Source organism: Neodiprion fabricii, chromosome 4 (genome assembly GCF_021155785.1).
Source record: "Neodiprion fabricii isolate iyNeoFabr1 chromosome 4, iyNeoFabr1.1, whole genome shotgun sequence".
Taxonomy (NCBI): Eukaryota; Metazoa; Arthropoda; class Insecta; order Hymenoptera; family Diprionidae; genus Neodiprion; species Neodiprion fabricii.
Window position 1 is genome coordinate 19,251,307 of NC_060242.1, and position 27,388 is coordinate 19,278,694.

General features: G+C 40.2%; 3 protein-coding genes across 6 annotated transcripts in view; 1 reads left to right on the plus strand and 2 right to left on the minus strand.

Moving 5' to 3' along the window:
* Positions 1-2,071, minus strand: part of LOC124180511 — a 57,716-nt gene extending 55,645 nt beyond the window's left edge. For 2 of the 3 annotated variants that reach the window (XM_046566132.1, XM_046566129.1), the window contains exon 1: positions 1,146-2,071. In XM_046566132.1, the coding sequence (XP_046422088.1) occupies positions 1,146-1,431 (286 nt within the window). In that variant the 5' untranslated portion in view covers positions 1,432-2,071. The remainder of the gene's footprint in view (positions 1-1,145) is intronic. The other variant, XM_046566130.1, reaches the window with a different exon arrangement.
* A 4,451-nt stretch (positions 2,072-6,522) lies between these two features.
* LOC124180528 (ubiquitin-like domain-containing CTD phosphatase 1) lies at positions 6,523-9,293 on the minus strand. Its single transcript, XM_046566169.1, has 2 exons — positions 8,901-9,293; positions 6,523-7,669 (listed from the first exon to the last, which is right to left on the minus strand). Exons 1-2 carry the CDS (start codon positions 9,061-9,063, stop codon positions 6,837-6,839), a joined length of 996 nt encoding a protein of 331 aa, XP_046422125.1. The 5' UTR covers positions 9,064-9,293; the 3' UTR covers positions 6,523-6,836.
* Positions 9,294-15,993: 6,700 nt separating this feature from the next.
* Positions 15,994-27,388, plus strand: part of LOC124180536 (lymphocyte antigen 6G) — a 63,157-nt gene continuing 51,762 nt past the window's right edge. The window contains exons 1-2 of one of the 2 annotated variants that reach the window (XM_046566180.1): positions 15,994-16,173; positions 16,249-17,096. In XM_046566180.1, coding sequence (XP_046422136.1) covers positions 17,033-17,096 — 64 coding nt within the window. In that variant the 5' untranslated portion in view covers positions 15,994-16,173; positions 16,249-17,032. Of the gene's footprint in view, positions 17,097-27,388 lie in introns of both variants that reach the window. The other variant, XM_046566179.1, reaches the window with a different exon arrangement.

A 27,388-nucleotide genomic window follows, 5' to 3' on the forward strand; every position in this document is an offset into this window, starting at 1 on the left:
TCGCGCGACCTCAACGACCATAGGTTTAAATTGACAGGAAAAAAAACTTTCGTCACGAACTGTCACTGTGTGCAAAATCCAGCGGTAGACGGTGCCGCGTGTACTTTTCAAAACTTGTTTTGTATTTTTACGAGCGCCGATGAGACGGAGGACACTGGTATGGCTTGGGTGTGTATTCCTGGACGGAGTGAGTGGATGCGGGAAGAGTCATGGCAAAATAGATCTATGGCTTCCATCGGCAAACAGCTTAAGTTCCTTCGACCCGAGAGACTCCGTCCGATCCTTCCCTCGAAGGGTCTACGGGGTGTCTAACCTGAACAGCTAGCACGTCGGAAAAAAACTGACAGAAACGAATGCGGAGATTTCCCATTTCGAAAAGACTGCGGAACACCGAGGAAGAGAGGAAGGGAAGATAAAAGGCGGGCTCGGATGCAGCTGACGCAGGTAGGTTGCAGCCGCACTATCTGTATCATCCGGATTGCGGAGATCTTTGCTTGGGAACACAAGGCTCTCTGATCGACATCCATCGCAAATCTCGTCGCACGCTCAAGATTTCCCGCGCTGTACGCCGCGGTGACTAGAAAGTGCGCTTATGCAGTATCGAAACCTCCGTGCAATCTGACGAGAAAGCTTGCGAGCCGGTGGGGTCAAGGGTCAAATCCACCGGTTAGCCGGGTGATCTAAATAATTGTAATATCTACAACGGTGACCCGAATTAGCGTGCGATTACGCGAACGCTGCTTCTCCAGGCACTTAATCTCTGCTGCGACTACTCGCATTTTTAAGAAAGCGGACTTGACGTGTGGCCGACAAGCGCAACAAAGTTACAGTCGCAATATCGCTTAGTTCGCAACTGCATTGCGCGGACGGAAAGTGGATACTGTTTGCATATGCGCATATCGGAGCCCGCGTGCTCACCGGTAACAAGAGGGCGATCTTTGTCGGGCCCCAAGGCGAGAGGGCCTGTTCTGGCCTGGGCCGACGGAGGCGAGAGTAGGCGTGGAAGAGCAAGCAAGATTTCTTGGGTAAAACTGGCCCGAGGTTTCGAGATAATCGTTTCCCACGCCCGGCGGGATCGTCCGCCCAACAACAGACGAAAAATTTCATGCTTTCCCCCTTGATTTTTGAAAGAAGGATCTACTCACGGACTGGGACCTTCTTTGGGTCGATCGTTGCCAGGCACTCGTCGACCTTGTCGACCCTCAGCCTTAGGGCCCCGCTTCTGTCAGCTATGGTAGTCAGCTCGGAGGTCAGCTCGGCGAAGATGTCTTCGGCCAAAGTCAGCACGCAGGCGAGCTGCTTCAGGCAACTTGTCAGGGCCCCGTGAGCTACGGAATCCAACTCGGCCCCGGCGGCCCCCGAAGAGGGGCCCGGGGGTACGTGGCCCCTGCACAGCAACCGCGGTTCCACTTTTCTGGCAACGAACGGCATCTCGATTCGCTAATTCTAGCTTGTTAACGATCATAACATCCGGGTGGGTCTTCTTGTCGACGATTGTCAATTCTTTTTTTCACTTCTTTTCAACTCAGGCCCATCGCGGTAGCTCTTTCATCGTACACGCTTCGTCGTCGGATCCTGCTTTCGTCGCACTTGCGGGCTTTTCCCATTCAATTTCACACATTTCCACAGTGTATTCTCCGCTTCACCGTTATACTAACAAATCATACACACCGAACACTTGTTGTACATGAACTGTATTAGCGAATGAAACGTGTACACTGTAGATTGGTTAAAACTTAATTCGAGCTGTTTATTTGATTTTTATGTTTTATCAATTCAAAATTACTACACAAATTCTGTTTAATCACTTGTCCTGCTGTAAGAAATTCGCGACTAGCTTACCTCCGTTAACCCCACTGATTCGGGATTCGATTTCACGCGTGCGAATAATCAGAGGGGCCTTTTTTTCGGAGTTTCGAATGCTATTTCACCGGTGATAACCGAGTCGCGGAAACGGGAATTTCAGGCTTTCGCGTCTCTTGAAATTCCACATTTTCTTCCCCGTTGGGAAGCGGTTCACCCGGCGGTCGTGCGCGAAGTGCGTTCAGGCGGAGACTCCGGCCTGGCGGCTGCCGGCCGGCGCCGTTTCGTTTTGAACCTGAAACCCGCTTTCACGGCGTCGCGACGTCGCCCAATGGAAGCGAATCGGGTCCAGAGCGTGCGTTGTGGATAAGTTCGCAGTTGTCGAGTCTGTTTTGTCGATGGTAGCACCCGCGTTTATCGACAGACTGTACAGACTGACGTCTCATTTGCTTCGGCGTAAACAAGCGGGAAATACAGTTCACGTTTATTTTATTATTGTATATTTATTTGTAAAAGCGTTGAAAACATGATTGAAACTCACAGCTCAGAATTTCGAGTATTTTAAACCATTTGTTTTCTGAGGTCACGTGGATTGAATTCTGTATTGGAAAGAAATGACAAATTGTATCGTAGCGACATTTTTTAGGAATTAAGCAAGTAAAATAAGCTTGCTTAATAATTTGTTTTCTTTTCTCGTCATTTACATGTAAAGTCGCGATCTTGGTGGTGATACATTTGGGGAATATTTCGATACAGCGGCCACTGTGAACCTCTTTGCACGAATAGCAAACAGCATTTTTATTCTAACATTTACAAGTAACACTTAGAACTTGAAGCTCTCCGTACGAACAGTAAATAGCATTTTTATTCAACTCTTGTATGACAATAAAATTTTCCTTATCTGTTTCTCTCCATTGGTTTTTAGTCTGATGTTATGTCGGTTCAGTTTAAAACTCACCTCCATTAGTCACACTAAGAACCTCAATCTCTCCATCCGAATAGTGAACAGACTTTTTATTCAACTCTCGTATGACCGTAAAATTTTTTGAGCTGTTTCATTCTATTTGTTTTCAATTCGTCGCACGAGGTGCTAAAGTTGCGCACAACGATGTAGCCACCCTGATCACACTCCGAGAATGTTAAGTTACACAAAAAATTTTTTGCCACGAACACAAGACGTACGCTATTTTAAAACATGGAAAAACACAAATAGGCATGTCATAATTTATTTTTATATATAAATTTATATTTACTTAGATTTTAAATGGCTTATGGTTGAATTAACTTCAGATTTGGATTCAGCGGACGAAAATACATAAAAATCATACTTGGTCTATAATTCCGTAAATTTTTTTCTTACCAAAACCGTTAATTTTTGGCAATTTTTATGGTTTTTTGCAATTTACTCAAAATTTTGAGGATGTACGGGCAAAACTGACTTCAGATTCGGATTCAGCGCGTCGAAATACATAAAGATACGTAGGTCCGGTCAAAAGTACAGACCAATTATTTTTTTTGTGGGCCGGTGTTATTGTTCTATTTCGCACCAACACTGATTACAAATACTCTAATGTATGTATTCAATCTCATATGTTTCGCGTAGAGTCGAAAAAAACTTTTCAACGTGGAAAGCTTCCGTGATTCTACAGTAAAAAAATGAGGATTGAAGGATGAGATATGGGCCGAAATAAAGTAATCAAAACACTCGATCGAGCCAAGAAAACCCCTCATTATATAGTAACAAAGTCGTGTAAAGAGTATATCAGGTGTGAGTGTACGATTCAGAGGCCTGAAGGGGTGAACCTACGGAGGTTCGATCGACTGGCGAGAACCTGTTATTTGTAATTCGCACGGAGAGGAACAGAGACTCAACTGTGAGGATCGGGAAAGTGAGAATAGGTACATAAGATGATCCGCGGCGATGTTATCGTTACCGTATACGCGATTAGACTGAGGCTCCGCGGCTCAATTCCCGGTTATTCATCGCTATTCATCCACAGATCAGCGCCATCTTTCGCGATTAACGACGATCCACCCCCGCGATCGCGGCTTGCTGGTAGCGGTAGAGATTACGGGTATCAGACGGGGTAGAAAGCGCGCACGGACATGGGAAAGGAAAGGATAAGTTCGGTCTAAATATTACGTATCCACATGTTTTAACGGGCGAGGAGTGGAGTTAACTTTAGGAAATTTAATCTGGATGACGCATAGCAAATTTTTCACATTCGGTAAAGGAACAAGGAAAAAAAGTTTTTGCAAAAGAGAAAGAGCTTTCGAAGCAATGTTGGTGTTTAAAAAAAAATTTTAAAAAATAATATTACTGGAGGTGGTGCCTGGACCAAAAATTAATACTCTCCATTAATTATATTGCGACATTGCCGCACATTGAGCATTTTTCTATTTAATATATTTATAAGCCACAATTTCTTATCTCAAAGTAAAAGATTGGTAAACATTGGGATTATAAATCAGAGCACATATACCTATATCACCTTTTATTTATCACACTGGCATCGTTGAATGTTTCATTTTACAACCTTGCACCAATGGTGATTATGATCAAAAATGATAAAATTAAAGTTGCCGATTGGGAAGTATACAATCGATTTTAGTATACCGCCATGAAACAGTCTTGAACGAAGCATCGTCGAGTGTAGTTAAACGAACTGTTTAGATTTTTTATGATTTTGTAGTGATCCGGAATTAAATATCGATATCTTAAGTTGTTGTTTATAATTTCAATACCATATATTCGTGCATTGTACCGCGATCAAAAATAATCACAACATGGGATTTGACACTAAAGATATTATAAGTTAATTTATGTATTCTTATATTAAGACTCATTAGAGTAAGAAGTAATAAATTTCATTAGAATATTTGACATCGTCCTTTCATAATTTATCCAATATTTTGCGTGATGAATGAAAGTAACGCAAAGTCTCATTTTATACAGACTCATTAAATACAACCATTGTAGAAACGTTATCTTACAATGAACTTATCTATGAAACTCGCAACAAATCTGTTTTGACTTGCAAAGGAAAAATAAAAACACGACGTTTCGCGTATTTCTTGCATAAAAATATGTTTAATTTTCGAAACCTGAGTGTTATCTTTTACCTGAAGTTTTATTACCACCTTTTTTTTCTTTTAATTTCCTGCTTTTAATGATTGCTGCACGATGTGAATCTGTTATTACCGACACGTTGCAACGGTTTGATTATAATAATTTGCACTTACAGAATGAAACTCCCTCTCTGTTGCGACTGAACTGATATGTGGGGTTCCAACTTGTGTTTACCGTTCCCTTCACGTCGCAAGAGCAGGTGATATATTCTTCTCGAAATACCAACTGGTTATAAATACTTTGAAACTGCAAATTTAAATATGCAAGGTGAATCACTCGTTACTCCATGTACGTGCAACATGATTTTACCCGAAGACCATTTAAACCTACTCTTTTCTGGACTGGGGACAACATAAACAGTAAAAAATTGCATCGTAGTATTGACAAGAACATGAAGATGTACAAATAAAAATCCAGTGTAATTAAATTTGTCGATACTTTTGAATTATCTGGGTTTTACCACATTAAATCCGTTTGTTTGATTTATTTCAATTGTTAAGTCACATAAGGCTCTTTACATCAATTTATTATTGCACGATACTCGCAATAGAACATACGAATCCCCGTAATCAAAACGAATTGTAATATACTAGATTTTCTGGTTGAAGCTACAAAATGACTCATTTTCATTTCGTATCTAGAACTAATGAAAATCTTTAAAAACTGTGTACTAATCAAAACTAAGAATTTTCCTCAACGACGAAATTGTAATTCATGTTTCAAAAGATGAAAAACAACCACCTTTTTATTGTGATTAATTGCTAGTGAAATTGAATTGCAATTTGTAATACAAAGTGAGCCCAAAATTATGATCTCTTTGCAAACAATCAGACTGGAGTGTGTTTTTATTTTCAACCATTGCCTTAGCCCTGTGATGTTGACCGATAAGATTAAAGTTTTGGTAAGATTTAAACGATCTGCCTACGTGCTACTACTACAGCTACAGAAAACGTAGATGAAGTGGAGCGCGAGAAGATAAAGTAGTCGGTTTTCGGAAGATTAGAAAATGAATAGACAAGTCTTTAAAACGTGCCTGAGTGTACGTAAGTATTCGAATATTTTCAATCAAATCGAGGCTTTTGTACAAAATGCAAGACGGATACCGGGCGATAATCCATATAATAACGAACTGTAACAACGGTCATATTGGATGTGACCAAAATTTCCCACAGCTTGAAACAATCCTTTCTCAAATCTACGTGTGCGATAATATTACTATAATCTCTCTGATCAATTGCCGAAGCACGAATACTTGGATCCTCAAACGCGTAAGAGGTCTAAACGAATTATCGTAAAACATCTCTTGAGTTGGGGGCGGGTTGGATAATACTTCGCTAATAATACTGGAGAAAAGAAGCAAACAAAAAAAAAAAAAAAATTTATTTCTATACAGGATTCATAAATAACTTAACATTCATACACGATACAATAAATGCGCCAATGTACATACGCGAGAACGGGGTAAAAGGATATACATATATTCATTGTATTGTATATATAATAGCATAATCACTTATGGTAATGGGTAAATCATTCTCAACCTCCTGAGCAATGAACAACAACTTCGGCTACGTATAGAATCCGTCATATCGAAAATACATATTTTTAATTAATCTTACGTACAGGTAATCTTACCATAATCACATCGTTTAATAGACGACGTCTCTATTACAGGTATAAAAAACACAATTACTCCTCTTCTCAGAGAATTACCAAAGCTGTACGGTATAGCTTGTAGAACAGGCAGTGTCCGCTTTCGTATATTCCGTATACTTGTAGAACATAAAATAAAGAAGGCGATAATCGTACGGAACAAAATCATCATGGGTGAAAAATATGTCGTCGCCGATGGCTGAAGAGGAGAATCGGAACAACGAGATTCGGTTAGTTCGATTGAAAAATACTAGAGTTTCTGCTCATCTCCTTCGGTGCGTCTCTCGCTCCTCTTCTTCTTCGACACATACTCCTCCCACTTCCTGTGATTCAGGGTCTGAAAGTCGTCGACTTTGGCAATGAGCTTCAAATACTTGGCGAGTTTCAGCAGTTCCCGGTCTTTGTCCCTGTTGAAGTGTGCCTGCTTGTAAGGCCTTATCCTGAGCCCGGATTGCGGGTTCATGAGGAAATTCCGCCTTATGTCGTCGAACATGATGGTGTTCTTCGCAGAGAACTGCTTGTACTTTCCCCATATGACGCCCAGCGGCTTGACATCGACGACGCTGTACTTCGGCGTGTGGACCGTTATCATCGCCAGCGAATCCAAGTGAAAGGCTATCTTGTAATTCGGATGGGACGAGACACCGAGCATCCGCATCTTCTCGTTTATCCACTTCATGCTCGTCGCGGACCATATCACGATGTCGTAGTCCTTGTAGGCCATGGTAAGGAACTCGTGGAGATACGGCCGCATCAGCAGGTGGCCGCTCTCGGCCAGCGATTTGTGGTCGAAGAGGGTGTAGTCTATGTCCAAGACCAGCAGCTTCATCCCCTCCCGAAGCGGGTTCAGCTCTATTACCTGGTAGTCCTGTATCCTGCGGTTGATTTTTGCGAGGTAGACCTCAGCCTTCTCGATTATCACCTCCTCCTCGGCAATGTCCAGGTCGTTCACCACGTCCGGCACGTTTTCCGGCGCTTGGCTCGCCTCTGCGATGTCCTCCTCTCTCGATCCCATCAGCATCAGTTTGAAGCCCGGTTTTATACTCAGTTTTCCGATCGTGTCTTCGTCCTGCGCTGCTTTGCCTGTGTTCGGTAAAACGTAAAGTTTGTTAAAAGCTCTTGATTCCGTTTATCGTGTAAACGAGAATACGTGGCTTTTCGCATTTCAAAGCGATGCTGTGGTGACAATAATCGCGACGATGATCTTTATTGACCGAAGCCAATTTCCCAAAGATAAGTTACATGAACAGGAAAGTGAAGAGTATGTTGACTCTTCAGAGTTATTGCAAGATTTTACTTACGAAAGTTTCTACCGATTCAAACGATCTTTATTATTCTGGATCGATCATCGTAAACACGGAGACAAAAATACTTTCGGTCCTTCCATTTTTGACTCATTAGAGGAGAAAAATATCGCAGACTCCATTCAAAACTTATGTGCTTATCTATTCCTGCCGTCGCTGAATTCGGCGTGAAATGACGATTGTCAACTGCGCAGAGCTACGAATAATGTGAAAACTGAAATAAAACGTCTAGTGTGCCAACGCCGTCCATGTTGGAACTACATGCTTGCAATTTCACTTCAATTATACAATTTATATTCCTAGCTTTTGTAAGATGAAATTGCTATTTCAATATATGCATAATTGGACCTTCAGCTGATTTCTAAAGATTCAACATTTATTTAAATCAGAATACTGATTGAAATGGTAACAATGGAGAAAATAAAAAGTAAACAGTGACGATTCTCAAGTTCTGCTTTCGAATAATATGAATATCATTATTGGAATATATGTATGACATTGATGATATTTCTGTTGATCGTTAATACTTAGTAGTCAACGAAAATTGAATTTCTTCCGGTTTTGTTATTGCATATCTGATGCAACCAAACTTGATTCGTCGGTAAGGAAGAACTGTGCCGACTCGGTGGATTCGATAAACAAAATAACGTGAATAAACACCTCGTTTATCGGCGTTATAAATGAAACTTCCCTCCACGTGTTTAAATACTTATTGGTAAATAGGGACTGCATAGTGCCCGGAGTTATTTATTTGCAGACTAGAAATTCGAATTATGGAACTGCAGTACGATCATCCGCATTGATCGATTATTATAAAGAATACATTCGTAGATCGATCATCAATTAAACGTTGATCGAGTGAATTGAGCATCGTTACTCTGTCATTAACGTTAGTTCACCGAAAAACATTCCAGTTGCGATATCTCGCTTAATTCATGACGGTGACAATAATGAAAAGACGACCACGGCGATGATATCGACCATCGAGTCAAAACACAACATAACATAACCTTTAAATCTCAGGTTGAGAAGCTTCTGTCGTTCGGGCCTTACGCCAGTTTCCTTATGGACGATATCCTTGAGAGTGGATACGGTGTCGTTTTCGGTTATGTTGCATATTTCGTACTCCTTGCCGCACCATTTCACTATCATCCTTACTTCGTTGGCCATCATTTGCTCCTGCGATTCTCTGGGTTGTTAACAGCTGTATTTATTATCACCGATAGAAGTATGAAAAATCAAAGATTTTGTTAGACGCAGCAAACTTCACGCAACACATACGCGCAGAGTTATTCGGCGAAGGGATCTCTGTGTGTGTGTTTGTTATGCGTAATTCCACCGTTAAATTGCCACAAAGCAAACTGACGGAACAAGCACAGATTTCACAGCTGATGGGAATTAATAACACTTGCCGGAGCGCCACGCGGCGCAATTTCTCACCTCGTCATCCCTTCGCCACCCGCATCAATCTCCGCGCTGGTCACGTTGGCATACATGCTTGCCTTTCGCCAACCCGGATTGTGACGCCATCTGTTTCACTTCCATGAACTACATCCGTCAAGAAAACCAAGCGAAGACTTCCGTCTCTGGCTGGTCGATAATTCAAGATGCTTGAATTATTTTGCTCCAAGACTGCACATCCCCCCCCCATCCTCGCGAAACTATGTCCACTACGGAGCGAAACACCTTTTATCAGTGTGTCCACTCTCCTGCGGGGCGATAGAGAAAAGAAAATTCTGTACTGTGTCGACAAAGTAGGGTAGAAAAAAAAACGAAAAATAAAAAGAACAAATGGTATAAAATAGCGGGAAAACCAGATGAAATGTAGGAAATGTAATTATAAACTTAAACTAAGAAAGAGTGATTAATTTTGAAACAACTGGAATTTTTCACAGTAAAAGTTTTTATTGCCATTTGCGTGTGAGGCTTTTCTCTCCTTTTTTTTTTTTTTTTTTAAATCTGGCAAGAATCGTGCCGATATCACAAGTTTTTTGCAATCACTGAGTTCTGAACATTTCACCTGTATGAGCGTATCACGAAAGAGAAATTTATTTGGTCGAGTAAACGGATGACTTTAGACTGTTAGCAAGTAAATATGTAAATATGATTGGATCGTATAGTTGACCCAAGGAAAGCTTAGGATATTATGCACAGACAGATTGATATTGATCAGAATCAGTGAGAATTTATTTAGTCCAAACAAATTTTTCACCTGCTAATACTCAAGGAGTTGTTCATTTGGATGGATCACATTTTTTAGAGGTCTTCTGTGATTCTTTCTTGTAAAAGAATTTGAAATTAAAACGATAATTATCTTGGCTGTACATTTTTAATTCCGGTTACCGCTCAGTCCTTAACTATTTTCATTTTTTACCACAATCAAAAAATCTAGTTCTAAGTACATAATGAAAATTAGTTTTGTAGCGGTTACCAGAAACTCTAGTATCCGTTACTATTCATTCTCATTACGACCACTGTTACTATATTTCCTTGTTGCGAAAATTTAATGCTCGTGCAACGATAAATTCATGTTAAAGCCTTGTTTAACTAAAAAAGTAGAGTAAATCGAACAAACTGATTTTGCGTTGCGATTACCAAAAAAGGATCGACAATAGCGCAAAATGGTTGCGTGTACCTCGTTTTTCGTAATTCCAAGAATATTCAAACAGTTTTTCTAACGATACCTGTTTTACTGAATTTTTTTAGGTACTATAACAAATGAAATTTTTCTCAGTGTAATTATTGAGCTATGTTTATTCTACCGAAAGACACATTTTTATCCAATGAAACAAGTGCAATGATGAATTTTCACCATCATTTTCATTTCGCTGATCATACTATAAGATAAAAACCGTATCTCTACGTGATGAATAATTTCAATTCTTGAGTACTTCGTTTTAAAGAGGAATATGCGATTGTTTTACTTCGATTAGAGTCGATTAAAGATTAAGAATTAGAATCGCTGGATTGGTCGCGGCTTGAATCTTCAATAACACTCGTTCTGTCCACCGTATCTGCAACGATACCGAGTTGAGAATCGCGCGATTCGAAGATCCTACCCCGCTGCCCATTCATCACCCTCGCCAAACATCAGGAACATCGGACACAATCGTGTGTTATTGATTATTGTTATCCACTGCGGGATAAATGGTGACGGCACAAGGATCGGAAAACTTGAGTCTCGAGACCGCCTTTAGAAACCTTTTCGTGTTCGCTTCGGGTACATTTAGCTTCATTCAGTGCCTGTCGGCGACGATCAAACTTAAAACATACTCACAAAGGAAGGGTTTCGCCACGGCTCTTACGCCCGCTTTCCGTAATGACACAGTTCAACCCGTCGTTTGAGATCAAAAAGCTCCTTGACTAAGAATCATAGTCATCAGAGGTGATAAAAAAGTACCTTCAAGTAGGTTCAGGAAAATGATAGAATTTATACTTGTTATTTTTTTTTTTTTTTTTTTTGGATAAAAATTAGAAATTATTCTAACGCCTGAACATTTATCCGTTGTAAAGTGCTTCGGTGCAGTATTGAGATTGATTCACCTGCGAATATAGATCATTGATCAATCATATTATGAAATTTTGTTTGAACGTAAAAAATTTGTTCACGGTTCAGAAATGATCAAATTACATTTCCTTCCTTTTCGCCCGAGTGCAAGGTACAGGCAAGTGCAAAAGTGGGTATGTACCTATAGAAATTCCCAGTGCAAGCAGCGCAGTGTAATAGCGGTAATTAAATTTGGTCATTTTAGTGGCCAGAACGTTTCGCGCGACCTAGAATTTAATAACCACGTAGAATATACTTTAGTAGCACGTGGAATTCAGGTTATTACACCTAGACGCGTATTATGTACGCATATTACCCCTCTCTTGAAGTAAGAATTTTCTTCTCCAACCATGCAGCGCGTCGACGCGTAGTATTTAATAAATATACACTTAGAAAAGACGATGAAATGAAAAAAAAAATAAATAAAAAACACCACGACGTTGAAATAAAAACTTGAAAAAAAATTTCAAAATTAGTCGTAATTTGATTCGTCAATCACACTAATTATTATACATTCATTAACATCACTTTGGATTGTTTCATCAATTTACATCGTGTATATCCTCAACTGTATTTATAATAAAATTCATACGCACCGAAAACTTATTTATAACTGTAAAAATTATGTTCACGGCACGTTCAAACTATCAATTAATTGCCAAAAATTTTCAAAAAAATGTGAGAGACGAAGTTCTTAGTATACATTCTTGTAAGTTGTGTTATAATGCAATATGTAGCAGATACGCCGGAAAAATTTCCCGGCCACGGAACGAGATAGTTTACTATGCTCCATTCGCTGCAGCTGCAAAAGACTTGCGAAGTATTTCGAAACTCTCTAGCTGTGTATAGAAAGCTCTAGTCGTACCCGCAAGTTGAGTTCGGGAAAATTCTTGGATGTGTGTAAGACGGTTCGTGTCAGCTGCTGCTTATACGCTGTACCGCGTGCAGAAGTTGCGCTTGACGATGTTACGTTCCCCCCCCCCACCTATGTAAGCTTCGCACATTCAACCGTTATAGGTAGATCTACGTAGGTATATACAGAGTTATGCATGTCGGCGACGACGTTGTTAAAGATTAATTTGTTCCGCCGTAGAAGTGAACTCGCGTTCGCCCGAGGCGAGTACATATCGGCGTAAAATTTATATCCGAGTTACTCTACCTGAATTAAAATTTAATGTACCATGTAATGTAATCCAATTTAATAACCACGTACCTACTATGTGCATAATGAAGAGCTGATCTATCAGACGATAGTTTTAATTTCAATTTTTGGAAATCTTGGAGGATTTTTATAGAGAATATTAGCAAGGATTGTAACTGAGCTCGCGAAATTTCTAATCAAGTCTGGTTGTAATTCAATTACAGTTCAAACACAGCCGCGATAATAAAGCTCGTGTAATGAATATCCGCGAGCTCGGATAAAGCGAGATGTATGCGTGATTTAATCTCGGAAGAACGGTTCGAAATAAGCCGGGAAAAAGGGTGGTGAAAAATAAAATGTACGAGACTTCAAAGAGTTTGCATCTTATTATCGAAGGTTTTTTTATCACATTTTTTATGGTAAAAGTATCATACAAGTTTAAAGTTACATATTTGTCTCGGTAGGTTTTCCCTCCTGCACAAATTTTGCTCTCTACCGCATGCTGAAATTAGCTGCATAGTCTAACAATGAAACATTGCTTCGCAATTTGCAGAGCACGGGAGCTTTCCGGTTATCGCGAAATTACATCAAACATTACAAATTATTCCAACATTCTGGCAGAAATTTTCGAGTGCAATAAAGTTTATAAGTTATTACATCAAATTCTCTAAAATCAACATAATATATGAATAAAGTATCGGTGTAATAAATTCAAAGTTGTTCCAAGTCTTTGATTTTGACAAGGGACTTGAAACAGGAATAACATAAATTAAAACAAGTTTATAACAAACAAGTTTTAACATCTGTGAAATAGTTTCGAGAATACGAAAATGAAATTTTACGAAGGAATTGAAAATTCTCAAGATTTCCGATGAATTGTTACAGAATTTGGTATGCTTATTTACGATTTTGTATTACGAGCTTGGAATATAATTTCCAAGGTGAAAATAAGATAAAATAAGAATATAAATATCTGAACTCTGTTTTCCACTATTTCCCAAACACTCCGCATGATGGTATTATATAGTTGGATGAATAAAATTCTCGTCCATTTCACATCCCGCCCCCGACTATCCTCGAATCGAAAGTCCGCAATCCGTTGCCGTGCAGATGGTGCGAATTACCGAATGGCGCGCATGCGTGAAATGATAATAAAATAAAACGTGCTGTACTGCAAGCACCCAGACATGTCAAGTGATAAAAAACCGTCTATATTCGTAAAAAAGAGTATAAGAGAATAAAAATGCGAGGGGTAGATACGAGTCGAAGTTGCTGCATCGATGCAACGTGACGGCTTTTCCCCTCTGCCTCTCTTTTTCCATAAATTTCTCCGCTCTATTTTTGTGATTATTTATTGCGCGAAAGCAGGAATAAAAACAAAAGCAAAAGTGCGATAGAGAAAGAAGAAGGAGCGGAAAGAAAAAAGCGGCGGGGGTAAGGAAAAAGAATGAAAACGAATAAAATCGCGCGGAGAACGGTGTTTATTTAGCATATAACACAGCACGTGGTATCCGCGAAATTCGCGGGGGGTTTTATTTTCGCTCCTGCACACCGGGCGATAAACGAAATTTATCACAACGCAGCTGAGCTGCTGGATCGAAAAGCGCCGCAGGATATGCACGGCAATCTGGTCGAGCCGTTTCCTCCGTGCTGGGAAGGCGAATTGTCTACTAATCGTTTTGCAAATATCCCCCCTACCAGGCAATCAGGTGGAGTGATAAGCCGACTTGATGGATTTGGTTGGCTCAGTCATTCCGGCAAATAGGTGCATCAAGGGGCTTTTCTCTTCACGCTGACGACTCTGCTGCTGATGCTGGATTATACCAACGTGTATGTAACTGCTAACGTTACACGAATGCATACACAACGGGCAAGAGAGACAAGCGTAGAACAGTTGTCTCGATTCTCGGCTAGTCGATGGCGGTAAATCGTCGAGCTGACGATTATGTGAAAGCTCTTGCGCTCGGGCACAACGAAAAAGCTCTAAAATTATCCGCGCTTTGGACTGTGTGCAACATGGATAAAAATTACGCTTGTTACTGTTGCTAGAAAATTTGGCAAATGTAATTATTTAGTAGGATTATAGTCGTCAATGCCGTATCAAATTATCGCAATGATTAATGCAAGAAAATGTAGTACGAATTTTCATAATCAAAAAACAATACTAAACAGATACAAAACTGATTTTCATTTTGTACCTAAATATGAATACTTGCAGAGTATGTATACCTACAGAATATTTTGCCCACGTTTCGCAGAAATTCAGAGAAATCCCTGAAAAATCTGCAAAATTGTATTCGATATATTGCATGATAATGTACGTACTTAATTACAACGAAAAGCTTGCAGGCGTGTTGGAATATTTTAACGATTCAGAGGCAATCATCGCCGCATTATTATTTCAAGTTCATCACTTAGTCGAGCGCTTAAACTCTCTGAAGAAGATTATTATATACAGATGAAGCTTATAGTGTATATTTGAAGCCTGCAAAAGAAGAAAAGCTGCGGCTCAGACGTCTTTGTGCTCAATTCTTATAAAAGAATAATTATAAAGGAAGAATTCCCGCCGTTATTCCCTTGTTATAAACGCGGGAAGAGGACGAGTAGAAGGTCTACTCTTGGTAGAAATATATTGTGCATTATACAACCGATAAGGATTACTTTATGTATTAAGTATACATGGCATAATTTGCCAATTATGAATTCAGCAGCAATTAGGTGCAATACCTACATTATTGCACATGATACAAGTATATTGACTTCGGTATATACGTCTCGTAATACGATCAAATTAAGTTTGCAAATGAGACGCGTGTACGATGAGTTTTCTTCTAATTTTGTAAATAATTTTTCGTTCGATGTTTACAACTGTGAAAATTGTATTAATTTATAAATTATATGTGAATATGTAAAGATAAAAAAAAAAAAAAAACCACAAATTAATCACAAAATATTATACAACCCATGAAGCACCTCAGTTTTGTTAAATTTTTTTATGAAAAGTAATTTTAATATCGCGGGTATGTTAATAATATCAAATTATGTCATAATTCACTTTGACTATTTTATCACTGATTGGATTATTCTGAATCGTTCCAATTTTTTTTCACCTCGTACTCGAGACTATTATTTCTACTATTACTACTATTACTATTACTACCATTGTTTCGCGAAATTTGTCGTTCCCGTTCATCTTTGAATTCAGGGCTCTTACTTTCTTGTATAGATGCTGAGTAAGAAAAGAAAAACAAGAATCAGATTATGAAAAAGGAGAGCAAGGTAAATGAGGCGATTTAAAATCGACGAGTCGGCGGTTTTATCAGTTTTCAAAGAAAATCATGAGTCTCGTTCGAGTTCCGCGTTGCGCACAAGGGTTGGTCCGATTCCGCGGGCTGCACAACGGTTTGCGCGAAACTCTATGTCAGTTGAACAGCGACGCCGCTGACGACGCAGGTGAAAGCGACGCTCTCCCTCGATCGAGCTTCAAGAATATCAGCGTAAAGAACCGTAATCGAAGTACGGTAAAAAGAGAAGAAAAAACAAAACTTCCGAGGAAGATTAAGAAGTTCGATTTGACAAACCAACGACAACAAGAGTAGGAATAATTTTTTATTTCTATTCCTCGTCTTTTTTTCGTTAAATTTGTTGGTTTTTTCCCTACAAATTTTAGCCAACCGAAAGCTGCTGCTGATAAAATTTTACCACGAAATAGTGAATCATTGATTTTCACCTGATTCGATAGCGAAACAGAAAGAGAGAGAGAGAGAGAGACGATCCTTGTTAGGAGAAAGTAAGCGGAGAGAGACTTGGTGAAAAAGTATTTTACAACTTTTATTACTGTACGTATAAATAGCGTTATAAAGTTTCTGCAGGCTGTATATTGCAAATCCACGACTGCATTTCTTCGCTTCTGCAGTGATAATTAATCCATTACCGTGGCACAAATTCATGTGCTAAGTGTAAAACGAACGATCGAGTTACCGAGAGTGGAATAAACGTTGAGACGACTGAAATCGTGGAAACAAGTGAGCTAATAGTATTAATGACAAATTTCAGAAGAGTGTCGAGGTGCTTTTTGAGCTTTGCAGTGATCGGAGAAAATTCAAGAGTATAAATAATCTTTCGTTTTAAATTCTTGCGGCGATTCGCCAGCAGCGGTAGCAGATTCTGCGAGACGGATATCGCAACTTCGTTCATCGCTATTTTGATAGAAAATAAACAACAAATAAACAAGAATACACGACATAATCGGCGACTTTATCCATCGCAGAATAGTTGTTCGTTTCGTATATCGTTGTGTGTGATAATCAAGAATTAAAATAAAGTTGGTATAAACAGCGTGGTAAAAAGTACAAGTAAAACAAAGGGCAGGGAGAGAGGAAGAGATATATCGAAACGAAAAATTGTGCGTGAAATAAAACTTTAGACTGCACGCGCGACTTCAAGGCGGTACCATGTCTTCTTCGGTGAAATTCTACGCAAGGATCACGATTTTATTACTGTGCGGACTCTGCATCGGTGAGTCTGATTTAAAAAAATATGTATACGTACCTAACGATGATAAGGAATTAAAATTAATTACGAAAAATGATAAAAAACACAAGTTTGAAGCACCGACGGAATTTAATGAAGCTGAATTTAATTGAAGTAATATTTCCTTAATCTCGAAAAGAAGTTTCTCATTACTTGGCAAGATTTTTAACCTGATACTTTTCTGAGATTTAGCTAGTCGAAATGTTCAAAGAATGCAAACATTTGTCTCTTACACAACACGGAATGCAGACAAACGTAGAATTGTTGTAATATATGTATATCATCGTTAATATTAGGATTACAGAATTTGACCGATAAGGAATAAAGCTCGCGATTTCCTGTATACGTAACGGTATTTTTTTCACTCGTTTTATTACGAAAATAAATTTTCGATTTATTGCAGACACTTATGGTTGATATTTACCACCATAAAACACGTCGCTCGTGAGTTGGAAAAGTAAACGATGTCATCTTAACGGCTATTGAGACTGACTAGACGCATTCAAAATATTGCTGTACCCACTTAGGGTATTTGTCTGTGGTCGGCAGAAATCTTCCCCAAAAGTATAAAGTTTTTCTATGGTCAACGTATACGTTCTATATCTATATGTATAAATGCGTATTTACAGTGGAGGAAATAAAATTGTTTGAAAATAATTTATGCTCACAAAGAATAGCGCAACTCATTCGAACTCTGAAGAATTTACGTCAGTTGGCAAGGAGAAGACAAATATCTAAAGAAAACAAACGGAGAATGGTAAAACAGAGAGATAGAAGAGTTGTGAAGTTGATTAATAAACGAACTTTAAACTTTCCGATCGGGAGGGAAAAAACTGTTGATAAAAAATATGCATCATCAATTTTCTCCTCTTCAATATCACGTAGCGAATTCGTATTTCATCGTTTGGAATTCCGAAGACGTGTAAAAAATTATTGAATAATTTGAACTGAAATACACATTGACGATTGAAAGTCGTGATAGCGAATTTCACGAAGTTTTGTCGGAAAACCTACGGGTATTAACGATTTTTCGAAAGCGTCAATTTTTCAGGTGGCGGCCATTTCGCGACCGGAAGTCGCGACAGGTTGACCACTCTTCGCGTAAATCCTGACATACGAATCGTCGAAAAATTGATCAACCTGTAACCTCATTCATAAGTTTGTTTTTTTTGCACATCTGTTCATATATTTGAATTATTTTTTTTTTTTTTTGTATTTTTGAGAATCCAATGAAATTCCGCAAATAGACAAAAGAAAGAAGAAATCAGAGTGTGACAGAAGAGAGCGAAATTGACAAACTACTTTATTCGTGGTTTCATTATTTTTTTTTTTTTTACAACTTGATATCTAATTTCTTCTGTGTATCAACTTCAGTTATTTCTTTTTTGTTCTTCTAATTGAAATATAATTAAACTTTGCTCTTTTTGAATACGGAAAGAATTATACGGAAGAAAACAAAGTTCGACAAAGTGGAGAAAAATCGAGGAACAATTGACGTTGATCCTGCTTTTTCTTCTCAGAACTACATGTCCAATCTTTTTTATTAATCGATTTGAACTCCTGTTTCTTCTTTTGAGGAATCCAATTCAACTTCGTGAATATGGGAAAAAGTATGAAGGAGAAATCGAAGTAGGAAAAAATTAAAGTCCGAAATTCTTCGCACTTATTTCTCATCCATCGATTTCAATTGTTTACGTCTTTTTCTCACAATTATAAATCCAATTAAGTATAAGAGGTCGAAGCACAGGGAAAAAACAAACCAAAAATCTCATAAGTTGTTTTCTCACCCCGAGTCTTATCCGGCTCCTTCCGGGTCACGTCGCGGCATCGAAAACAGATTTAATTGGGGAATCCATTCGACCTACATCTGTCACTACATGCCAAAACGTATCCGGGAGCCATTGGCGAAAAGTGGCTGCCGCGATGATGGATAAGCTGGCTTAATGCCTAGATTCATAATATGAAACGTTACTGAAGTTGCTGCAACGTGGGTTCGGGGTCGGTGGAAAAACGGTGTCTGTATAACTAGGCTAGAATAGTGATAATTGCAAAAACATACGCATCGCCTCTCTTGTGAACCGGTGTAATAAACACGCGTGTGTACGAACAACGCACAAACGGATCCAGCGGTGTAACTGCTCTGCACAATTGCTGTCGCGTGTCAAAGCTAGCGGCTATCTCTCTTGGCAGTTATTTCCTGCCTGCATTCAGGACCAGGAGAGTCTCACTGATGCAGCTACACGCTGCACACCCACTCCTTGATACACGGAACACAGAAACGTGTTACTTGAAAGATCGTCACGTGCATCAAATTTTTCAATTTTATACCCGGTATACTGCGAAATAAAATTATACTGAGAAAAATTTCATTTTTTATAGTAACTAGAAAAAATCAGTAGATCGTTAAATAAAACTGTTTGAATATTGTTGGAATTACGAAAAACGAGGTACATTTTGCGCTATCGTCGATTCTTTTTTGGTAATCGCGACGCAAAATCAGTTTCTGAGGTTTACTCGACTTTTTTAGTTAAACAAGGCTTTAACGTTAATTTATTGTTGCGCAAGCATTAAATTTTCGCCACAGAAACACTGAATTTCAGCTGTGTGAAATACTTCTGATGTACCTACTAATATGCATATAATAAATGAAACGAACTCTGGTTGGCGATACGAAGCAAGCAAACCGTTCGACAATATCGTCAAGGAGGGAAAGATGTTATAAGAGCGTGTTATTTCAATTGAACATTCGACGAGCCGCGCGTATCGACGCTGCGTTGATCTGAAACGATCGCGATCTGTACAATAACACTTTGTTATTTACACTCGAATGTAAGATCCTACCGTTGACTCGTTGAACGAAGCCATTGCTATACCTATTTCGCAGATATTAATTTCCCACTGTCACGGAAAAGGCGAAAGGAAGATAAACGTGGAAAGCAAGCCGCAGTGCGGATTAACACCTAAGAATTCACCTCAAACCCCAACTCACAAATTAAAGCAACAACCTCGAGTGAACCGCTCGTGCGGTGTTCGAGAGCTGCAGAATGAAACACAGTCGGTAATAAGAGAAAATAATCAGTAAATAAAGAACACAGGCCAAGTTTTTATTTCACGTGATGTGAAATTCGTCGACACGTATAGAAGCGCCGATTTTATAGCACGCTCGGAGATGTTACGCGACGTTGAACGTAAAATGCATCAAACACACCGCAAACGTTACGTGCACTATACCCATAATATCACGAGCTCACTCATGCCGATATGGTTTAATAACGGGAAACGCCGCGCACCATTTCCCCGATATTTTATCCCGCGACTGGACTAATTGCACCGCCACGGTGTAATAAATATACAGGTGTACACAAATACGCGGGGTGAATAATGCCGCACCGTTTAAAATCGGGTTAACGCGCGCACACACGACGCGAATAACGGAGGTGTGTTCGAACATTATCATACAGAGGCAATAAAACATCGCGTCCGTGTATGTTTGCACGCGGAGTGAATATGGTGACGGTATATAAAGGGTGTGAATCAATGTCGGCTCCAACGTACCTACCTGCGTGTCTGCCCGTGTCGTTAATTATCACCTATACCTTATCCGAGCCCGCGTTCCCTTGCCTCCGTCAACGACGGGATTATCGAGACGGCCTTTATATTGCCTTTCACTCACCGTCAGTCGCTACCCTCCGGATGCAAATCTCTGGGGCGAAACGGACCGGTGGATTAACCTCCTATTACCCCTGCCTTTCACACCTGCCAAAGTAGGTTCCTCGTTTATTGGTTTACAAAGCGAAGCTCGAACCCACCGGGAGCAAAAATCTACGGAAAGATTTAAGGTCCAGCGCGAAATAATTTCACGGTTAAAGTGTGATTTGAGATTATAGAACAGCTCAAGGCACTTGAACTTTTTTCAATCTGAATCGTCGCACGCTTATCTTCCGTTCGTCGAACCGCAGTACGTAATTGAATTACACCGTAATTTGGTAATTCGAGACTTGCTGTATGTATCTATGCGAGATTCTGATAGACGTAAACTGACTTTTTGACTAGCCGGCGAAAAAGTGTCTTGAAAATTAGAATCTCGGATGGAAAAAACTTGTATAAAATTAACGGTCGGTTTGGCTTCTTTGGTTGATCCGCTTTTTTATTTTTCAGCAAACTTGAAAGTGAGGGTCTTTAATTGCAGCGTGAAATATTTCATTTACCACGCTGCGGATTTTTTTGCCACACACACTTCGGGAACGGAATAAAATTGAGGTGAGAAAAAAAAAGTCTGCATTGCGGGGAATTTTATTAGCCAGTCTCCAGCTGACGCAAACCTGCAAGATCGTTAAACAAGTGTTTAATAGGAAGCTTACGCTTCGCCTCGGGGTGTTTCATTGGCGGGTTCAGAATGCGTAAATTCGATTCGAAGATCGAGATTCGAAAATTGAACGGAAATTACTTTAAGCAAATGGGTCGGTGGGTATATTGAGCACACGCCGTTAACGTGCTGCACAACTTATCCTGCACGTCGGGTTACGCGGGTTATGAATTATACATAATAGGCGACAACACAGCAGGAAATTGGTCCTCGGTGGTGTATAATTTTCGCGTCATTCACGTATCCGCGATTCTCATGCGCGCACATATGAAAAAAGAAAGCGACAGAAAGGGAGAGACTGGAATGTAAAAGATATTCAATAATACATAGTCTCTACTCGTACGCTATACAATTCTGTTTGCTACTTGCATAATGCGCCTCTCTGATGAAAATTTTTTTTTTTTTTTTTTCTCACATATTTTTGTTACACCGCTAAATTAACTTTGCGTAGCTCTTGCCAATTGAAACTGTAACGTGAAGATAAATTACATGTTTAATTCAGAACCAGTTTCACTGAATTTTGCGCGAAATTTTATTTTTTTCATATCATACTCTAAACGTATTCTCCAGAATACGTCCGATTAATTATGAATTTTTGAAGCATGATCTAGTCTGTTGTATGTACGTATTTTCTTGTCAATCGTTGAAGTGAATATTTAATCGAGCTCTTAAACCTCATTCGCATATCGCATAAGGTAACGATCTAAGCAAAATCATAAACACATGTTAATGAAATTATAAGGACCTACGACCGAAAGAGTTTGGAAAAGGTGAACACAATTCATTCGCACAGACGTCAAAATTTCTAGCGAATTTAATGTTTGCGAAAAATTAAATTATTCAAAACTTATTGCAAGAAAATTTACATCCGAAGATTTATCTTGTAGAATATCATCCGGATGAAACAAATGGAATAGTTGAACTTCCGGATCAATTGTGGCATAGCGATCGCTTTACTGGCTGAATTAATTACCCCAACGGATCAAATATTCCACCTCTTTATCACCGTATTCCGTTCCTGGAGACGAGGATAATTCGTCCTCGCCTCGTAGTTTTCTCATTTCTCTCTACGCTGAGTTTAAAAATATATTCTGACAAATTTATAGCTGAACCCCTGCTATTTGCCACTATGATTTATACCAAGAAGCCTCTCTGAATGCTAACCGGATTCACGAGTTTAGTTTTCTGGCAACGAACTCGCGAATTGCACCCTTCAGGGTTTCATTATTCGGGTCGACAAATGTCCCTATATCGACAGCCCGGGTAACTCGGGGTAAAAAATCATACGACGATTGCGCTAACTGTTTACTCTGTCCTCTGACGAATAGACGAACTAGTGAAAACAACAGTGAAAACTTGTTACATTAATTCAGCAATTGACGCGGCAAATAACAAATAATTGAACAATCTTCACAATTAATTGCTTGGTCAGGTTTACATACTGCACGGTAATTACCGTTAGAATTAATGGGAAACACAGGTAAAACGATCGCTTGACGATACGTGAAATCCAGTAAATAATCAGTCATTCATCACCAAAAGCAATTTTCGAAACATATGAATAATTGTAAGTAAATCGTTGGATGCGCTTTAATTTATTAGGAGATAGCCGCACAACTCGAGTATTTATCAAATTATAATACGATACTCGTTAACTATAACGCTATTTGAAAATACAAAATAGAAAAAATTGAAATCTTAAACAAAAATATCGATGCTTTATTTCAAGTCACTTCAAAATTGAATTCACGCTACGATGGCTCATTTGATTCAGATCTTTTTTTTTTAAAGTCATTGAAACGAAATTAATTTTTTTCAGCAGTCAATTAAATATTTTCATTTGTTAATCAAAATCAATATCGGTGCAATGTCGTAAAATTAAATACACAACGATGTCAAGACATTAAAAAGCGTTTCGGTGAATTCGTAAAAAACAGTCTTCCAAGTGAAATAAGTCATTGCATAGAGTGAAATCGAACGAATCTGCTAGACATTTAGCGATTTTGAAGCGATTTTAAAGAAGGCATGATTGATGTCGAAACTTTCGTTTATAATGGGACTACGGGATAGTTAATGTGCGACTAACTCGCAAAGTGAACAGAAAGACAGAAAGTATCGATTTTGGCTAACTCGTCTCTTGAACCTGAATGTAAAAAAATCCATTAACTAGTAGCGTATAGCGGTGCTTCATTTTATTCGAAACGAGGTAACACTCGCTAAATATACTTATACCGCCATTCTATCCAGTGAAAAATCAAACAGCCCAGTTTTTTTTCTTTCTTTCACGCCTGAGCCTCGGTGTGTCAAGCGTGGAGGAAGGGTATAAATGATGAATAAGAAATGAAGAAATAAATTTCCACCCCTCCACTCCCTTGCCGACGTTTTTTTGCGAATAATATGTCACCGAGGAAGTCTGAGAACGCGAGATTGAGGGCTTGCCGGAGTTCTCGCGTTTTTGGGGTCGCGCAGGACGAGAGAGACGAGACGAAAGTAAGAAGGGGCGAGGGAAAGAGAGAGATATAGAATGTCAGAGAGTACCTGAGTTTTTCAGGAGACAAGGAGACGATGTAAAACCGAGTCGAGTCGTTAAATTTTGAATGTATTGTACAGATCCGTCGATTTACGGTGATCCTGGCCGGCTAAACACGCCTCGAAGAGACCTTGACCCAAGTTATGATGACCAGATGAGCCTGAGGTAGAGGAAAGCCACTGTTGACCCTGGGCTCGCTGCCACTAATAACTTCTTTGTAGGGTACGCCGAGGCGTCAGGCTCCTTTCAAGATGAACTTTTCGCCAGGGTCTCTCTTCATCACCCCGCCCTCCTCCCCCACGTGTGTCGCGGAGCTTTTTCTATCGAACAAAAGAGGATAAGAAAGAATATGAAGAGGATGAGGAAGAGGAGGAGGAGGAAGAGGAGGAGAAATAAGACATAGGCGAAGATGAACTAAGAAGACAAAAAGAGAGGGGAGAGTGGGGAATTGCACACGCACCTCCGAGTGTTTGAGGGCCTATTTTCGTCCCGCTTTTGCTCCCGGACCCTTACACGTCGGGCCACATCACTCACTTACTTTGCTCGTTTGCTCGCTCTTCTGGCTCTGATCGATTGCAGCCTGCCCGAGATAGAAGACTCTCGGCGATGAAGTTCCACTTCGTGTTTACTATAATTATTCGTCAGCCCGGGAAGCGTCCCTGGCTAACCGTGGCAGCGCCATTATCGTGAATAATCTGCTGGGTCTTCGAAATTGAACGAGATAGAGCGAGGAGGGAGGGTAAATATTTAGTTACACTTAAGGGGTCGTCGAGCGCTTTCGAAGGCTGAAACAGTAGCTCTACTCGGAGCCTCTGTTTCGTCTCCTTGCAGTGGTTACTCAAACGAGCCTCTGCTTCCGATACAAGTTTCCATAATGGTTTTACTACAGTCGTTTTAAATTTAACACGGTTCTTCCAGTGCCGTAACAAGGGAATTGAAAAATGACGAAACTAGCGTCACGCTGAACAAAGACATCGTCTCGGGTGTTTTTGTCCTGATTATGAAGGACGGTGCATATAATTACCCCGGGTAATGTGACTACGTCGAGATCACAGAGGAGGGATAATGGACTGTGAAAATGGTAAATGAACGTCATCCGTGTAAAGGAATAATACCAAAGTGAATTCGAATGGGTAACGCGCCCCCTAACGGGATAACGTATTAGCCAAATGAGTGCATTGTGCAAGTCCATAACGTGAAATGGAATTCGACATCGCCGGTTGAATGGGGAGCATGACGGACGGCTTGGCAGTGTAAAAATGAACGTTGAAACAACTCCTCGTGGATCGGAACACCGAAAGCAGCCGTTTTCTTTCATCTTCTCCGGATTTGAGAGTGCGATACGTGCATATCCGCTTTCTGAAGGGTCCCAGGTAAAAGACTGCGCAAAGTGACAGTCGTCGTTACAGCATGCACTATAGTAACAGACATTGGATGGGGGCGGTCGGGTTTTCTGGACGTGCTACCCCGGCTGATGGGTATACATCCAACGCTTCCAGAGCAAGTGTCTAGTGCCCAACCCTTGCACGCTCTTCTTTACACGGTTCTTCCAGTCTCATCCAGACGCTCGGGCCTAGCCGGCGCCTCATTGTTAGCCAAACTACCCGCTTTTCACTCCTACGTTGATGCTTAAATCCTCGAGAAGAAATGACAAGGTGCTGCTCTGTGGCCCAGTTCGTAGCTTCTCCTACCGGTCGACCTTGGCGCCCCGCGATGACTTGACGATATTTTAAGACCCTTTTGAACTTGAGACTCCTACAATTGATGGTGTGCCGAGCTCGTGAAGACGCCTGGTAAAGAGCAGCTGAAGATGGTCCGTTATCACTGTATTGGTATCAAGTAAATGAAGGATTGTTGAAACTTACTTAGATTCTTAGAAATCTTTCAACGGGACCTGAAATTTGAAATTGTGCATCTAGTGAAGAGTAGTGACAGGTATGAACATGACGAAGCAAACGTAGTCGGTTTAATTGTGTTGAATTCGAAAAGCATTATCTTAAAATCCATTCAAACTCAATACTCGTACGATCGCGAAATGCCGGGCTTTTCAAGAAACCTAGAAAAAGAGCGTCCAATGGTTGCGTAGCGTCATTACGTTGTTATCAATGGTTGATGGGTCATTGAAACTGCTCGAAATTTTGCGAGTCGTTCAACGACATCTGAAATTCGAAATCTGACGTGTGGCAGAGATCAGGTAGACGCCGAAATGCGACGTTGGAGAAGCTCGGTTGTTTGTGTTCGATTTGAAAAGCACTTCGGTATCCGAGTCACGGAGATGGATATGCGTGACTCGGTTAGTTGTAACAATATTGCAAGGCGTTTAAAACGGGCGAAGCGACGATGTCGTCGAAGCATTCGCGTGTAGGCGGAATGTTTCCTAGTTTGCCTATTTGGAACGTGGGTCTCGGGAGTTCCGACACGGAGGGACGACGAGGTTATAAACGTTTTTGCAATCTTTACTCTCTCGCTCTCTCGCTCTTTCTCATCTGCATGAGACGTTTTCGGCTGGGGGTTAATATTTCAAATCTGTCATATGCAGCGGCCCGTCGCCTCGGACGAGTTTCGCCTCTCTTCAAAAAGCCAACCCCACTTCTCATCCCCCTCTCGTCTCCTAGTTTGGACTTTCTTTCTCAGGTTATCACCAGCTGTCGTCTCTCTCTCTCCTTCTCTATCTTCATTTCTATCTCTCGCTCCCAGCCTCGGGGTGTGTCCTTTTTTCCTCGTATTTCACCGGCCTGTACGACAGGAAACCAAAACAACTGGTAAGAACAGGGACGGTACACCATGTTACTGACACCTCAAGCTCGCAGCCAGCTCCCTCCCTCTCCCCTTCCCGATCTCAAAGTATTGTTTCGATAATGACAAGGGGTGAGATAAGGACCGTCAAAGGCTGCAAGGCTCGTGCGAAGTGGGCTCAAACTCCGCGGGAAAAAATAAGCAACTAAAAGAAGATGAAGAGAAGAAAAAACGCTGATGGATAATAGGCAGACTTTCAGAAACAGTCAGTGTCTGATTGTAAGAGCTGACTGGTCCGGGCATGCGCCAGAAGGCAACCGAGTGTTAATTCTTTCTTTTTTTTTTTTCATCCTGTTTTGCTCATTTTTTTCATTAAACCCGAAGCGGCAGCGCTGCTACAGGTATGTCTCTGTGATGGTGCAGAGACAAAGATCCGTATCCGGATATCTAGCCGGGGGCAAAACGACCCTACCACTATTAACTGTGCCTACTCGTTCCTCCAACACACCAAACTTTGTACCCTTTCATAATGAATACTTACGCCAGCTTCTCTACTGCGACAAAAGGCGCCCGATGGTTTCCTGGAGTCGTGCCTTCAGCTCTTCTGCCTTCCAGGTTCATAATTACACGCTCTTCCGCTTTTCG

Excerpts from the sequence above, each read along its gene's own strand:
- LOC124180528 (XM_046566169.1), bottom strand. The coding sequence starts at position 9,063 with ATGATGGCCAACGAAGTAAGGATGATAGTGAAATGGTGCGGCAAGGAG. Across the intron at positions 7,670-8,900 it reads TCTCAACCTGAGATTTAAAG|GCAAAGCAGCGCAGGACGAA; the intron begins GTTATGTTATGT and ends TACCGAACACAG.